General features: G+C 40.9%; 1 protein-coding gene across 2 annotated transcripts in view; it reads left to right on the forward strand.

Moving 5' to 3' along the window:
* Positions 1-15,637, forward strand: part of eral1 (Era-like 12S mitochondrial rRNA chaperone 1) — a 35,619-nt gene that overhangs the window by 14,980 nt on the left and 5,002 nt on the right. For both annotated transcript variants that reach the window (XM_073053114.1, XM_073053115.1), the window contains exons 5-10: positions 1,770-1,816; positions 1,905-1,966; positions 2,668-2,780; positions 3,470-3,886; positions 7,821-7,970; positions 9,852-9,932. In XM_073053114.1, the coding sequence (XP_072909215.1) occupies positions 1,770-1,816; positions 1,905-1,966; positions 2,668-2,780; positions 3,470-3,886; positions 7,821-7,970; positions 9,852-9,932 (870 nt within the window). The remainder of the gene's footprint in view (positions 1-1,769; positions 1,817-1,904; positions 1,967-2,667; positions 2,781-3,469; positions 3,887-7,820; positions 7,971-9,851; positions 9,933-15,637) is intronic.

Here is a 15,637-nt window from a genome sequence, read left to right on the forward strand (position 1 = left end):
CCTGCTGAGTTCATCCAGCTTTTTTGTATATCTTGATTTGACAACAGCATCTGCAGTGTACTTTGTGCTTAAATGTCAGGAGGATATTGACGATGGCAGAAAAGGAAATATTAGATTGTGTGTCCAGCCCACTTCTCACAAGTTTTCGAAAAACCACTTTCACAAAGTGAAATGGTGAGTCATCACATAGTCAGAGGTGTACAGCACGGAAATGGACTGTTCTACCACCCTCCCCAGTTTTCTGGGATCGTACCTTTGGCTAAAGAAAATATCTATCAGGGTCCTAGCTGTCTCTTTCCTCGCTTCCCATAACCTTAAATACTTCTCATTTGACCCTGGGATTTATCAACCATTATACAGAACTGTGCAAATAGACCTGGGCACACGTGTAAAAAAAATTGTGTAGAGCGAAGATGCTTTCAAAAATAATAAAATGAAAAGTTTTTAAATATAAAAATTTTAAACTGCATCAATTTTCTTAGATACAGTATTGTGCAGTTTTATAAGAAAATCAGCTGGTGGTGGTTCTTGGAGAACTTGCCACAGTTTCTGCAGACTTTGGGTGTTTCACTTGCTTCTGTCTCCAGGTAATCCCAGACACCCTTGATGATGTTGCAATCAAGGCTCTGTGGAGGCCATACCATCTGAAACCAAATCAGAAAAATCTAGGGTGATATCGACCACCACCTCCTCCTCAGTACTGACCAGCTCCAGGTTATCATCTGAATTTATCTTCCATGTAAGATTAGGTTCTAGGATTAGCATTAACATTAGTTACATTTGTCTCATGTACATCGAAACACACTGAAATACGTCACTTGCGTCAATGACCAACACAGTCTGAGGATGTGCTGGGGGCATCCCACAAGTGTCGCCATGCTTCTGGCGCCAACATAGCATGCCCACAACTTATTAACCCTAACCCGTGCATCTTTAGAACGTGGGAGGAAACCACATCACCTGGAGGAAACCCAAATGGTTGTGAGCAGAACCTACAAGCTTTTTACAGAAAGTGGTGGGAATTGAGTTTTAATCACTGTCTTTGTAAAGCATTGAGCAAACTGCTGTGTACCCTACCTCCTCCCACATTACCATGCCACCCCTTCTCCTTAGTGAGTTTATCCATACTCTGCCAAGACAAAGTAAATCATAGATCTTACATATTTTTGTTCAGGTTCTCATCTCTTGCCCTTTTAAGGAATTGTCTCCACCTCTGGCTCATTCTTTGCTTTACTCACCACTCCTGAAGGCCTCACACCTTCCAGTTTATTTTTCTCTATGTCCTTTTGTCATTGAGATGTGCCTCATTCTTCCCTGGCTTCATTCTGAAGTAAGTGCTGATCATGTAATTTGTACCCAGTTTGCATGCTGTAATTGCTTAACAATTGTGAATGCAAACAGCACATTTTACTGTTATGTTTCAATGTACATGGGATAAATAAATTTGAATTCTTAAATCTAATCTACTGCCTTTTAAAATCTCCCTTAGTTCTTACCTCAGAAGGAAAATACAAATTACCTCAACACCTTTTTTTCTCCAATGGATGTCAGTTTTCAAATAGCTTTTCAACCTCTCTGATCCTGATCATCCTCCCCCTTCCACTGCCACACACCACCTTTCAAATGAGGCATCTTCCTTTTCCTTTCAGTTCCTGATCTGCATTTGATTTCCCTGCGAGGTGTTTCTTTTTTGGTAAGGTCTGGGTAGGTGCACATAACATTGCTCATTCTGGTACTGTTCCTGACCTCCTCTCGCTCTCTTTCTACAGGTTCTTCTTGATACTCCTGGGCTCATTTCTCCCATCAAAATGAAAAGGTTTTGTTTACTTTTGTCACATTTTCCTGTTTCTGAGGCCTGTGTACACCAGTGGTTTTTAACAATTTAACTGTTCCTTTCTTGCCAGGCACAATTTGGAGAAGTCACTGCTGGTTGATCCCTGGCACTCAGTAAAAGCAGCAAACCTGGGTGAGTGGTTTAGCTTAGCCCCAACCATTACCTTTCATTAGATGAGATTTATTTATCACATTTGAGGTGCTTGGTACTGTTATGGTTAATGTAACTTTATTACTGCGGCAGCAATCACCAATCAGAGTTCAATTCCCACTGATGCATGCAAGAAGTTTGTACATTCTCCCCATGACCACGTGGGTTTCCTCTGGGTGCACCAGTTTCCTACCATATTCCAAAGATGTGCAGTTAAGGTTGGTGAGTTGTGGGCATGCTATGTTGGTGCTGGAAACGTGGTGACGCTTGTGAACTGTACAGCACAATCCTCGCTGATTTGATTTGACTCAAACAACATGTTTCACTGTATGTTTCAATCTTACGATGTGCATCTGACAAATAAAGTTAATATGCTGTGAAATGCAGTATTTATATTAACAACCAACAGAACCTAAGGATGTACTAGGAGCAAGTGTCATTTAAAAAAAACTCCAGCGCCAACATGGCATGCCCACAGTGTTCAACAGAACAACAACAGCAAAACAAGCCCCTTTCCTACCCATGCACAAATCAGAGCCTCCAACTTCAGGACAGGCCACCTCCTGGCCTCTGACCTCTAATCCTTGGCACAAGCCCTGGACTGGCAGGCATTTGACTTCCAACCTGTGCTAATATCTGCAGGCTATGCCTGAATTGTTTCACGTGTTGTTGTTTTTTCCTAGTGCTTGTTTTGGTTGATGTGTCTGACCACTGGACTCGCAACAAGCTACACACTGAAGTGCTGAAATGTCTTACTCAAAATCCCCAGATTCCGGCAGTTCTCGCCCTGAATAAGGTAGGCAGCAAGAAGCTGATGTTACCTTCTTGTTACTAGGCTTGTCACTGTTACATGAAGCTGGACCTCTGTTCCAGGAGGAAATAACTTGGGAACTTAATGTTCTGGCAAAGTCAGTAGTGCTGTTTTTCCATACCAGGAGTCAACAGGTAACACTTGTCTCTGGTTTAGAGATTGTGGGTTTGAATCCTGCTTAATCACAACCAGACTAATACTACCTATAAACACAGGAAATTCTACAGGTGCTTTTTGTGAGCATTGCATTCAAATTCAAGTTGAAGTTTAATTGTCATTTGGTCATATATGAACACTCATGAATAAAGCCAAATGAAGCAGCGTTACTCGTTATCCTGAAATTGGTTTATCCCTCTACCACACAAAAAAGAAATCAGTTATCTTTTGAAATTTATGAGATTGTTGCACACAAGTATTGCATGTCCTAACTTGCAACGGTAGCTACACTTCAAAGTGTTTCCCTCTTTTGAACATCCTGTGATTGTGCAAGGTGATCTACATGCATGCATGATTTTTTTTTCCATTGGGGAGGGGTCCTTAAGATGCTGTGCATGGTCCTAGGGTAATTTCATCATAAATAGAGAGAGCTCACTAAATTAAAGAAATCATAGTTTTTACCAGAACAATGACAAACGCTCCAGCCAACATTACTTCCTTCTGCCTCTTGTTTCTAGGTGGACCTGTTAAAGAGCAAAGGCCTTCTTCTGGATTTGACAATCAAGCTGACAGAAGGAATAGTGAACAACAAGAAACTGAAGGTGAAGCCACGGTACAACTCGCTGCCACAGCCTGTTGGGAGAGAGAGAACTGGTGAAGCAGATGGCACGCCTGACAAACAGGCAAGAAATCAGAGCAGCACTTTGGATGTGTCCAAGGAAACACACAGCCCCCACTCTCAAGGAGATGTACATCGTTTGGAAATATCCAGTGACAGTGTTTCTGACATTTCTCAGCCAGAGACTGCTCAGCAGCAAGCATCTGCTCCACAACACAGCACCTCTGAGAGCTGGAAGAACCGACAGGGCTGGCCTCACTTCAAGGAGGTGTTCATGCTTTCCGCTGTCAATGGTGAGGAAGTGGATACTTTACGGGTGAGTGTGCAAGGCTGCTTTCCCCTGGACACTGCCTTAAGGGTGACCAAACGTAACAAAAAGGGCTAAAATAATAACAAAACATAATGTAATGTAACATAATTTTATTTAGTTTCATTTATTCAGAGATACAACATGATAATGGGACTGAGCCTGTGCAGCCCAATTACATCCATGTAACCAAATTTCACTACATTTGTCGGTGATAATAAGCCTGATTGTGATGACTTCTCCTCTCCCATAAAACAAAGCAAGTAAAATGGACTAATTCAGGGAACTCAGTGGGTATATGAGAGGTAAAAATAATAAAATGTCATGTAATGAACTTAACATTGTATTTATTTATTTAGTTGGTTTTATTTAGTCTTTAAAGTTTTATTATTTATTGATTGATTTATTGTTTAATTCATTCATTTATTGAGATACTGTGTGGAACAGGCCTTTCTGGTCCTTCAATCCATGTCACCCAGAAACAACCCCCCCCCCCAAATTAATTGTAGCTTAATCACAGGACAGTTTACAATGACTAATTAACCGGTGCGCCTTAGGACTGTGAGAGGAAACAGGAGCACCTGGAGGAAACTCACGCAGTCACAGTGAGGACAAAGACACACAGCGGCGGGAGCTGAACCCAGGTCGCCTGTACTGTAAAGCGTTGTGCTAACCACTAGGCTACCGCTACTGCCCTATTGAGAAATGGAACCCAGTAACAGGATTTGCCAGCCCAGCGAGCCTGTGCAGCCCAATTACACCCTCGTGATACCTGTATGTCTTTGGAATGTAGGAGGAAACTGGAGCACCCAAGGAAACTCTTGGAGTCAGAGGGAGAGCGTACAAACTAGTTACAGACAGCGCCAACTACTACAGTACTGTGCCGCCCGTTGTAACAGAATTATATGTATAGATATATAACTTAACAAAATAATGAACCCATGAACCTCATTATTGGTTTTGCGCCATTTATTTCCTGCTGCCACAAAACAAATTTCATGTCTTTCAGTCAGTGATTACAATTCTGATTCTGATGGACAGGAGGCTTTTAACGAGGCAACTGCTGAGAAAGGGGGTAAAGTTATGTTGTTTACAAAAAGTTGGGTTTTGTTTAATTATGTTACTGCCGATAAAATCTTTATCCAAAGGCCTATCTTAGGTGATTGGAGCTTCGTGCCTTTGTGATGGGTTTCAGTAGAATGCCTGTGGAGACATTTGCTCCAGATCTTCTGCTTTTAAATTGTTTCTCCAGCGCAAACAGTGAAAGTGAGTTGATTGGAATTAAATAATTCACTGTGGCAAAGATTTCAAATAATGGAGACATCCCTAACTGGGTGGCAATGGAGTTGAGCTCCACTAAAGAATTATCTATATCTGCACTTCTTGGCTCTGCACTCCCTGGCAGTCTGCCCAGATCAATAGCTAATCCTCTGGTTAGACACACTTTGCGTATATGGACTCAGTTCAGGAAATGCTATGGTTTCCAGGGGTTTTCCGTTTCTAGCCCTGTCGCACATAATCACCTTTTTTTTTACCTACTACGTACGATTCAGCATTCCATGTTTGGTACAGGAAGGGCATTAGACATTTTGAAGATCTCTTCATTGATAATCGCTTCGTTTCTTTTCAGCAGCTCTCCATTAAGTTCAACCTGCCTAACGCTCACTTTTTCAGATATCTCCAAATCCGACACTTTATTGCTCCTTTAATTCCTAACTTTCCTGAAAAGCCTGCAAAAAATGCTATGGACCTATTTCTTTCCATTAATCCACTAGGTAAAGGTTTAATTTCAATTATCCGAGATAAACTAGCAGCCTTACGACGGGCCCCTGTGGATAAAATTAAAATGGCCTGGGAGCAGGATTTAAATATCTCCTTATCCGAGGAGAGCTGGAACTCAGTTCTCAAATCGGTTAACTCAACCTCCCTTTGTGCTCGCCATTGCCTCTTACAGTTTAAGATTGTTCATAGAGCCCATATGTCTAAATCTAAACTATCTCGATTCTACCCTGGCATTAGTCTGCTCTGTAATAAATGCAAGAGGGGCGTGGCCTCTCTCATCCATATGTACTGGTTCTGTCCTAGCCTGGAGAAATTCTGGAAAGATGTCTTCACTACATTATCGGGTATTCTGAATCAGCACCTAGAACCTAACCCCTTAATTGCTCTGTTCGGTTTTTGGGGCGAGACAGATTTATGTCTGGGTCCGACCAAATGCCGAATACTATCCTTTGCCTCTCTCCTGGCGAGATGCTTGATCCTCCTTAGATGGAGAGATGTTGCTCCGCCTACTCATGCGCAATGGCTTAACGACATTATGGCCTGCTTGGACCTCGAAAAAATTCATTATTCAGTTCTTAATTCGGATCTAAAGTTCCTTAAGGTTTGGGGACCTTTTATCGAGTACTTTCATAACCTTCCTCTTGACTAGGGTTTTTTTTCTTTTTTTTCTCTTCTTTTCGGTCCCTTGCTTTCAGCTCCCTTTTTTTTCTGGTAGTAGGCATTATTATCCTCTGTTGCTAAGTGTATTCACAGTCTGGGAGTTTGACTGTCTGGACTTATACTCTTTATACTGTGTGGTGGTTGGTCTGGAGTTGTTTTTTTCTTGTGTTGTGGGGTTTGGGAAGGACACTAAGCTCACTTGTCTTTAATTTAGGTGCTTTTTTGTTAAATTCTCTTCCTTTGTAGCATATTGTTATTGTATGCTTAACCTTGCTCTGTATTAATGCTCCTTATTGGGATTTGGGGTTTTTAATTTTGTAAAATGTTTTGAAAAACTAATAAAAAATTAAAATAAATAAATAATGGAGACATTATTTTTTTTAAAAATACTTCATCTGGAAGGAAAACAAAGCAGACAGAATAAGTGGTTTAAGGAGCAAATATTTAAAAGCATACATAAATGGTATAAATATTGATAACATTATGTATTTATGCACATTCTGTTTCATATACGTACTTTAAACAGTGACTTTATTTTATATAATTCTTTATTCTGTATAATCGTTGAATGTTGTTTTTTGTTGCATGTCATGCCCTGACCAACACACTACAGCAAATTCCAAGTACATATAAATGTACACTCAGTGGCCATTTTATTATGTACACCTGTTCATTAATGTAAACAGCTAATCAACCAATCATGTGGCTTTGACCGTGGAATGATTGTTGGTGCCAGATGGAGTGGTTTGAGTATTTCAGAAACTGCTGATCTCCTGGGATTTTCACACACAACAGTTTCTAGAGTTTATAAAGAATGGTGCGAAAAACAAAAAAAATCCAGTGAGTGGCAGTTCTGTGGGTGGAAATGCTTTGCTAATGAGAGAGGTCAGAGCAGAATTGCCAGACCGGTTCAAGGTGGAGCGGGTCAACAACTTTAAGTTCCTCAATGTTGTCATTTCGGAGGACCTGTCCTGGGCCCAGCTCATAATTTCAATCACGAAGAAGGCAAGGCAGTGCCTCTATTTCCTTAGGAGTTTGTGAAAATTCAGCATGACATGTTAAACTTCTATAGGTGGGAATGGAGAGTACATTCACTGGCCCTTGAACAGAAAATCTTACAAAAAGTAATGGATGTAACTCCATCCATCACAGAAGTATGCCCACAAAAAAGTGAATCTCAGGGTCATATATGGTGATGTATGTACTTTGATAATAAATTCACTTTGAAGCTGACAGGAAAGTGACAATAGCTCAGATATTCACTTGTTAAAACAGCGTTGTGCAGAAGAGGATCTTAATGCTCAACACAGCGAACCTTGAAGTGGTTGGGCTGCAGCAGCAGAACCTTTAGGTTTCCACAGTTGTATTAATAAAGTGGTCACTGAGTGTATATAGCAAATAAATTTGATCCTTTTTGTTGCGTTGAAGAAAATCTGGCTATTTAATTCACTGGTATTTGCAATCTCTGAAAGCATTCACATTGATTTCTCTTGGTTTTCAGCATTACCTTGTGTCAAAAGCCCAGCCAGGGCAGTGGGATTATCACAGCGATGTCGTCACCGATCAGTCACCCCAGGAGATCTGCTGTAACCTGATACGGGAGCGGTTACTGGAGTATCTGCCTCAGGAGGTGCCGTACAACATCACACAGGTACTGCTGGGTTAATTAAATTATCTGTCCTGTCTCATTTGGACAACTGCTGTAGCTGAGAGCTTATGCACTCATAAGTTTTCAAGAAGCTATTCAGGCAAGCTTCTTGTTCAGGTGAATGTCTTGGCATCATTCAGAAAGGGGGCTTGTATTTCTTGCATACTCCATCATTATCACATCCTAATCCCCCCCCCCACCAAAAAAAAGAAATTGGTTGCCCGTCTTATTGTTCTGTGAGGGATCTTGCTGTATACAAGCTAGTTCAAGGTTCAGGTTTATCACATCATAAGATATAGGAGCAAAATTAGGACATTTGGCCCATTGAGGGTGCTCCACCATTTCATTGTGGCTGACGCATTGAAGCATGCAGTGAAATGTGTCATTTGCATTAACAACCAACACACCTAAGAACATGCTGAGGGCAAATGTTGCTGCACGTTTTGGTGCCAACACAGCATGCCCACAATGCTTGGCAGAACAGCAATAAAACGACAACAGCATTTTATACATCGGGCACTGTCGGATCCTGATGTTTTTGTGATTTTGGAAGTAAAGAATGAGACATAAAACTTATTGCTTCCGATTCTTTCATTGTGTTACTTAAAAAGAAAAAGGAGCTGAAAGAACAAGGAAAAGGAAAAAGCTGTTTTGGTTGCCAAAGATAACAAAATTCCAGTGATAACAATTAACCTACAACATAGCCAGATTCAAGTAGTGAATTTGCTACTGAAAACTAAGAAGTTTGTAGGAAAATACAGAAGCAACTGCACCATAGTTACTGAAAAATTCACTGACCAATTACATGTATATAGGTGATTGCATATAAAAATAGGAAAGATTAACTACAAGAAAAATAGTAATTCTACACCTTAATTGGGGTTGAGAAGGCAAATAAATGGGCCATGATGCAATGGCAGAGCAGACTCGATGGGCCGCATGGCCTAATTCTGCTCCCATGTCATGTGATATATTTTTACTGTGTATTGGAAAGGTTTACTGCATGAATAGAGCAGAGGTTCTGCAAATCCAGGTCCCTCCCTCACTGGGGAATCTTGCATGAAACTCACAGATGAGATGTGCAGTATTTTAAAGTATACTCTTTTTCTATACACAAGTTCCCTTGGAGATGTTCTGCGAAACTCTTTTGGGCCCCTTATCTAAGAAAGGATGTGCTGGTATTGGAGAGGGTACAGAGGAGGTTCACGAGAATGCTCCCAAGTTAACATATGAAAGGCTCTGGGCCTGTACTTGCTGGAATTTAGAAGAATGATGGGGGTCTCATTGACCCAGTTTCAAAACTGTCAAGTTTATTTCATATTCATTGACACTGAATATTGAAAGGCCTAGACAGAATGGACATGGAGAGGATGTCATCTTTAGTGGGAGAGTCTAGGACCAGAGGGTACAGCCTCAGAATACAAGGAAGTCCCTTTAGAACCAAGATGAGGAGGATGGTGAATCTGGAATTTATTGCCACAGACTGCTGCAGAGGGCAAGTCATTGCATATATAGGTTCTTGATTAGTAACGACATTAAAAGTTACAGGGAGAAGGCAAATGAATGGGATGAGAACATGTTTGAATTGTGGAGCAGACTTGATATGCCTAATTGTGCTCCTGTGTTTTATGGTCTTATGGAAAATAAACTTGACAGTTTTGAAGCTCAGTCTGCGTCCCACCCTCCTTTTATAGGACCCTCAGCTCTGACAGAGTTGGAGTCTACCCCTTTCCACATCCCCCACTCGGGTCTGACAAATGGAGGAGCTGGTGCCTTGTATTTCCTGTCCGGTCCAGTGGTGAGGAAAATCTGGGTCTAGATCAGTGCCTTGATGTCTGTCCTGGGTGTGAAATCAAACACACTTAAACATCTGTTAACTTCTAGGACACTGAGCTGTGGGAAGAGGGACCAAGCGGGGAGCTCCGAATTCTACAGAACCTCACTGTTGCCAGGAAGAATCACGCGGTGAGTATGTTTGTAGATACTGTCTTGCTACTTCTTTGCAGTGGAGTCAGTTCATGGTTCAGATTCACACTCAAAAGTAAAATTTCTTATCAACTTGTGTATATGTTATGATAAATTACCTTTAGATCCATTATCACAGACATTTACTGTAAAATAACAAAATACAATAGAATTTACTGAAAAATCTGCATAAACAACCAACCAGTGTGGAAATGTAGAAAAACTATGCAAATAAAGAAGTTAATACTGAGCACATTAGTTATAAAGAGTTCTCGAAAGTGAATCTGCAGGTTGTAGTATCAGTTCAGAGTAGTGGTGAGTGAAGTTTCTATGCCAATTCAGGAACCTGATGGTTGTAGGGTAATAACTGTTCCTGAACCTCGTGATGTGGGACCTAAGGATTGTGTTTCTCTTTCTCCTTGATAGTGAAGATCAGAGAGCATGGCCTGTAGTACGGGAGCTTTGTGTAGCAGTGCTCCATGTAAACGTGCTGAATGTTGGGGAGAGCTTTGCCTGTGACGGATTAGGCTGTGTCCACCACTTTTTGTAATCTTTCCTGTTGTTGGGTATTGGTGTTCCCCTACCAGGCTGTAACGTGTACAGTGAGCCACTGTGCATCTATAGAAGTTTGTCAAAGTTTTTGGTGACATGCCGACCCTACAAAATTGTCTCCAGAAGCTATGCTCTTCAAAGACCTTTCTTGCCTGGGCTGAATGCAATTTTTTCCTTGCCTGGCCATTGTTAACCCTTGCCTTGCCACAACCTCCACAGATTGAATTGACCAATAAAAAGGTTGAGGGGATGGGATGGAGCAGGAGCTGGCAGGTGATGGATGGATCCAGGAGAGGGGGTGGTGAAGGCCAGATGGAGAGTAGAGAGTAGGAATAGTGTCAGAAGCTGGGATTGTAGACTGGGGCGAGGTGTTATCAACGATTCACTTTGCAAATGAAGACTTCACTCTGCACTTGTCCAAACTTCACTCTGGGCTACATCTCTGACATGCCTGTTTTTTCCCTACTTTGCATGTTTGTTGACTATTTTGTCTTTGTTTTCAAAATAACTTATAACCATATAACAATTACAGCACAGAAAAAGGTCATCTTGGCCATTCTAGTCCGTGCCAAACACTTACTCTCACCTAGTCCCACCGACCTGCACTCAGCCCATAACCCTCCATTCCTTTGCTGTCCATATACCTATCCAATTTTACTTTAAATGGCAATACCGAACCTGCCTCTACCATTTCTACTGGAAGCTTGTTCCACACAGCTACCACTCTTGAGTAAAGAAGTTCCCCCTCGTGTTACCCCTAAACTTTTGCCCCCTAACTCTCAACTCATGTCCTCTTGTTTGAATCTCTCCTACTGTAATGGAAAAAGCCTATCCACGTCAACTCTGTCTATCCCCCTCATAATTTTAAATACCTCTATCAAGTCCCCCCTCAACGTTCTACACTCCAAAGAATAAAGACCTAACTTGTTCAACCTTACTCTGTAACTTAGGTGCTGTAACCCAGGTAACATTCTAGTAAATCTTCTCTATACTCTCTCTATTTTGTTGACATCTTTCCTATAATTCGGTGACCAGAACTGTACACAATGCTCCAAATTTGGCCGCACCAATGCCTTGTACAATTTTAACATTACATCCCAACTCATATACTCTAAATGCTCTGATTTATAAAGGCCAGCATACCAAAAGCTTTCTTCACCGCCCTATCCACATGAGATTCCACCTTCAGGGAACTATGCACCATTATTCCTAGATCACTCTGTTCTACTGCATTCCTCAGTGCCCTACCATTTACTATGTATGTCCTATTTGGATTATTCCTACCTTAGCACCTCACACTTATCAGCATTAAACTCCCATCTGCCATCTTTCAGCCCACTCTTCTAACTGGCCTAAATCTCTCTGCACGCTTTGAAAACCTACTTCATTATCCACAACACCACCTATCTTAGTATCATCTGCATACTTACTAATCCAATTTACCACCCCATCATTCAGATCATTAATGTATATGACAAACATTGGACCCAGTTCAGATCCCTGAGACACACCACTAGTCACCGGCCTCCAACCTGACAAACTGCTATCCACCACTACTCTCTGGCATCTCCCATCCAGCCACTGTTGAAACCATTTTACTACTTCAATATTAACACCTAAAGGTTGAACCTTCCTAAGTAACCTTCCGTGCGGAACCTGGTCAAAGGCCTTACTTAAGTCCATATAAACAACATCCACTGCTTTACCCTTGTCAACTTTCCTAGTAACCTCTTCAAAAAATTCAATAAGATTTGTCAAACATGACCTTCCACGCACAATCCATGTTGACTGTTTTTAATCAGACCCTGTCTATCCAGATAATTATATATACCATCTCTAAGAATACTTTCCATTAATTTACCCACCACTGACATCAAACTGACAGGCCTATAATTGCTAGGTTTATTCTAAGAACCCTTTTTAAACAAAGGAACCACATGAGCAATACGCCAATCCTTCAGCACCATCCCCGTTTCTAGTGACATTTGAAATATTTCTGTCAGAACCCCTGCTATTTCTACACTAACTTCCCTCAAGGTCTTAAGGAAAATCCTGTCAGGATTCAGAGATTTATCCACTTTTTTATTCCTTAAAAGCACCAGTACTTCCTCCTCTTTAATCGTCATAGTTTCCATAACTTCCCTACTTGTTTCCCTTACCTTATACAATTCAATATCCTTCTCTTCACTGAATACCGAAGAAAAGAAATTGTTCAAAATCTCCCCCATCTCTTTTGGCTCCACACATAGCTGTCCACTCTGATTCTTTAAGGGACCAATTTTATCCTTCACAATCCTTTTGCTATTAATATAACTGTAGAAACCCTTTGGATTTATTTTCACCTTACTTGCCAAAGCAACTTTGTATCTTCTTTTAGCTTTTCTAATTTCTTTCTTAAGATTCTTTTTACATTCTTTATATTCCTCGAGCACCTCATTTACTCCATGCTGCCTATATTTATTGTAGGTCTCCCTCCTTTTCTGAAACAAGTTTCCAATATCCCTTGAAAACCATGGCTCAAACTTTTAACCTTTCCTTTCAACCTTACAGGAACATACAGATTCTGTATCCTCAAAATTTCACCTTTAAATGACCTCCATTTCTCTATTACATTCTTCCCATAAAACAAATTGTCCCAATCCACTCCTTCTAAATCCTTTCGCATCTCCTCAAAGTTAGCCTTTCTCCAATCAAAAATCTCAAGCCTGGGTCCAGATCTATCCTTCTCCATAATTATATTGAAACTAATGGCATTGTGATCACTGGACCCAAAGTGCTCCCCAACACATACCTCCATCACTTGACCTATCTCATTCCCTAACAGGAGATTCAACACTGCCCCTTCTCTAGTTGGTATCTCTATGTATTGCTGCAAAAAACTATCCTGCACACATTTTACAAACTCTAAACCATCCATCCCTTTTACTGTATGGGCTTCCCAGTCTATGAGTGGAAAATTAAAATCTCCCACAATCACAACCCTGTGCTTACTACAAATATCTGCTATCTCCTTACAAATTTGCTCCACCAAATCTCGCTTCCCATTAGGTGGTCTATAATACACCCCTATAAGTGTTACTACACCTTTCCCATTCCTCAATTCCATCCAAATAGCCTCCCTAGACAAACCCTCTAATCTATCCTGCCAGAGCACCGCTGTAATATTTTCTCTGAATAGCAATACAACACCTCCCCCTCTTATCCCTCCGATTCTATCACATCTGAAGCAATAAAATCCAGGAATATTTAGTTACCAATCACACCCCTCCTGTAACCATGTTTCACCAATAGCTACAACATCATATTTCCAGGTATCAATCCATGCTCTAAGCTTGTCCACCTTTCTTACAATGCTCCTAGCATTAAAATAAATGCATTTAAGAAATTCTCCACCTCTTACTCTGTTTATCTCTAACAGTACAAACAACTTTACTAACCTTTTCTTCCTTCTCCCATACATCTGTTCCTACGCTCTGGTTCCCTTCCCCACCCCTTGTATCTAGTTTAAATTCACTGGAGCCTCTTTTTTTTTATTTTAAATTTTTTTAAATTAGTTTTTCAAAACATTTTACAAAATTAAAAACCCCAAATCCCAATGAGGAGCATTAATACAGTGCAAGATTAAGCATACAATAACAATATGCTACAAAGGAAGAGAATTTAACAAAAAAGCACCTAAATTAAAGACAAGTGAGCTTAGTGTCCTCCCCAAGCCCCACAACACAAGAAAAAAACAACAACAACTCCAGACCAACCACCACACAGTATAAAGAGTATAAGTCCGGACAGTCAAACTCCCAGACTGTGAATACACTTAGCAACACAGGATAATAATGCCTACTACCAGAAAAAAAAAAGGGAGCTGAAAGCAAGGGACTGAAAAGAAGAGAAAAAAAAAGAAAAAAAAACCCTAGTCAAGAGGAATGTTATGAAAGTACTCGATAAAAGGTCCCCAGACCTTATGGAACTTTAGATCCGAATTAAGAACTGAATAATGAATTTTTTCGAGGTCCAAGCAGGCCATAATGTCGTTAAGCCATTGCGCATGAGTGGGCGGGGCAACATCTCTCCATCTAAGGAGGATCAAGTGTCTCGCCAGGAGAGAGGCAAAGGATAGTATTCGGCATTTGGTCGGACCCAGACATAAATCTGTCTTGCCCCAAAAACCGAACAGAGCAATTAAGGGGTTAGGTTCTAGGTGCTGATTCAGAATATCCGATAATGTAGTGAAGACATCTTTCCAGAATTTCTCCAAGCTAGGACAGAACCAGCACATATGGATGAGAGAGGCCACGCCCCTCTTGCATTTATTACAGAGCGGACTAATGCCAGGGTAGAATCGAGATTGTTCATAGAGCCCATATGTCTAAATCTAAACTATCTTAAACTGTAAGAGGCAATGGCGAGCACAAAGGGAGGTTGAGTTAACCGATTTGAGAACTGAGTCCCAGCTCTCCTTGGATAAGGAGATATTTAAATCCTGCTCCCAGGCCATTTTAATTTTATCCACAGGGGCCCATCGTAAGGCTGCTAGTTTATCTCGGATAATTGAAATTAAACCTTTACCTAGTGGATTAATGGAAAGAAATAGGTCCATAGCATTTTTCGCAGGCATTTCAGGAAAGTTAGGAATTAAAGGAGCAGTAAAGTGTCGGATTTGGAGATATCTGAAAAAGTGAGCGTTAGGCAGGTTGAACTTAACGGAGAGCTGCTGAAAAGAAGCGAAGCGATTATCAATGAAGAGATCTTCAAAATGTCTAATGCCCTTCCTGTACCAAACATGGAATGCTGAATCGTACGTAGTAGGTAAAAAAAGGTGATTATGTGCGACAGGGCTAGAAACGGAAAACCCCTGGAAACCATAGCATTTCCTGAACTGAGCCCATATATGCAAAGTGTGTCTAACCAGAGGATTAGCTATTGATCTGGGCAACCTGCTAGGGAGTGCAGAGCCAAGAAGTGCAGATATAGATAATTCTTTAGTGGAGCTCAACTCTATTGCCACCCAGTTAGGGTACTCGGGTTGACCGTGGAAGAAAGACCAGAAGGCAGCACAATGTATATTAGCTGCCCAGTAATATAAGCAAAAGTTAGGTAAAGCCATGCCACCCTCTTTTTTAGATTTTTGGAGGTGGATTTTATTAATTCTAGAG

The sequence above is a fragment of the Hemitrygon akajei genome, chromosome 8, assembly GCF_048418815.1.
Source record: "Hemitrygon akajei chromosome 8, sHemAka1.3, whole genome shotgun sequence".
Lineage (NCBI taxonomy): Eukaryota > Metazoa > Chordata > Chondrichthyes > Myliobatiformes > Dasyatidae > Hemitrygon > Hemitrygon akajei.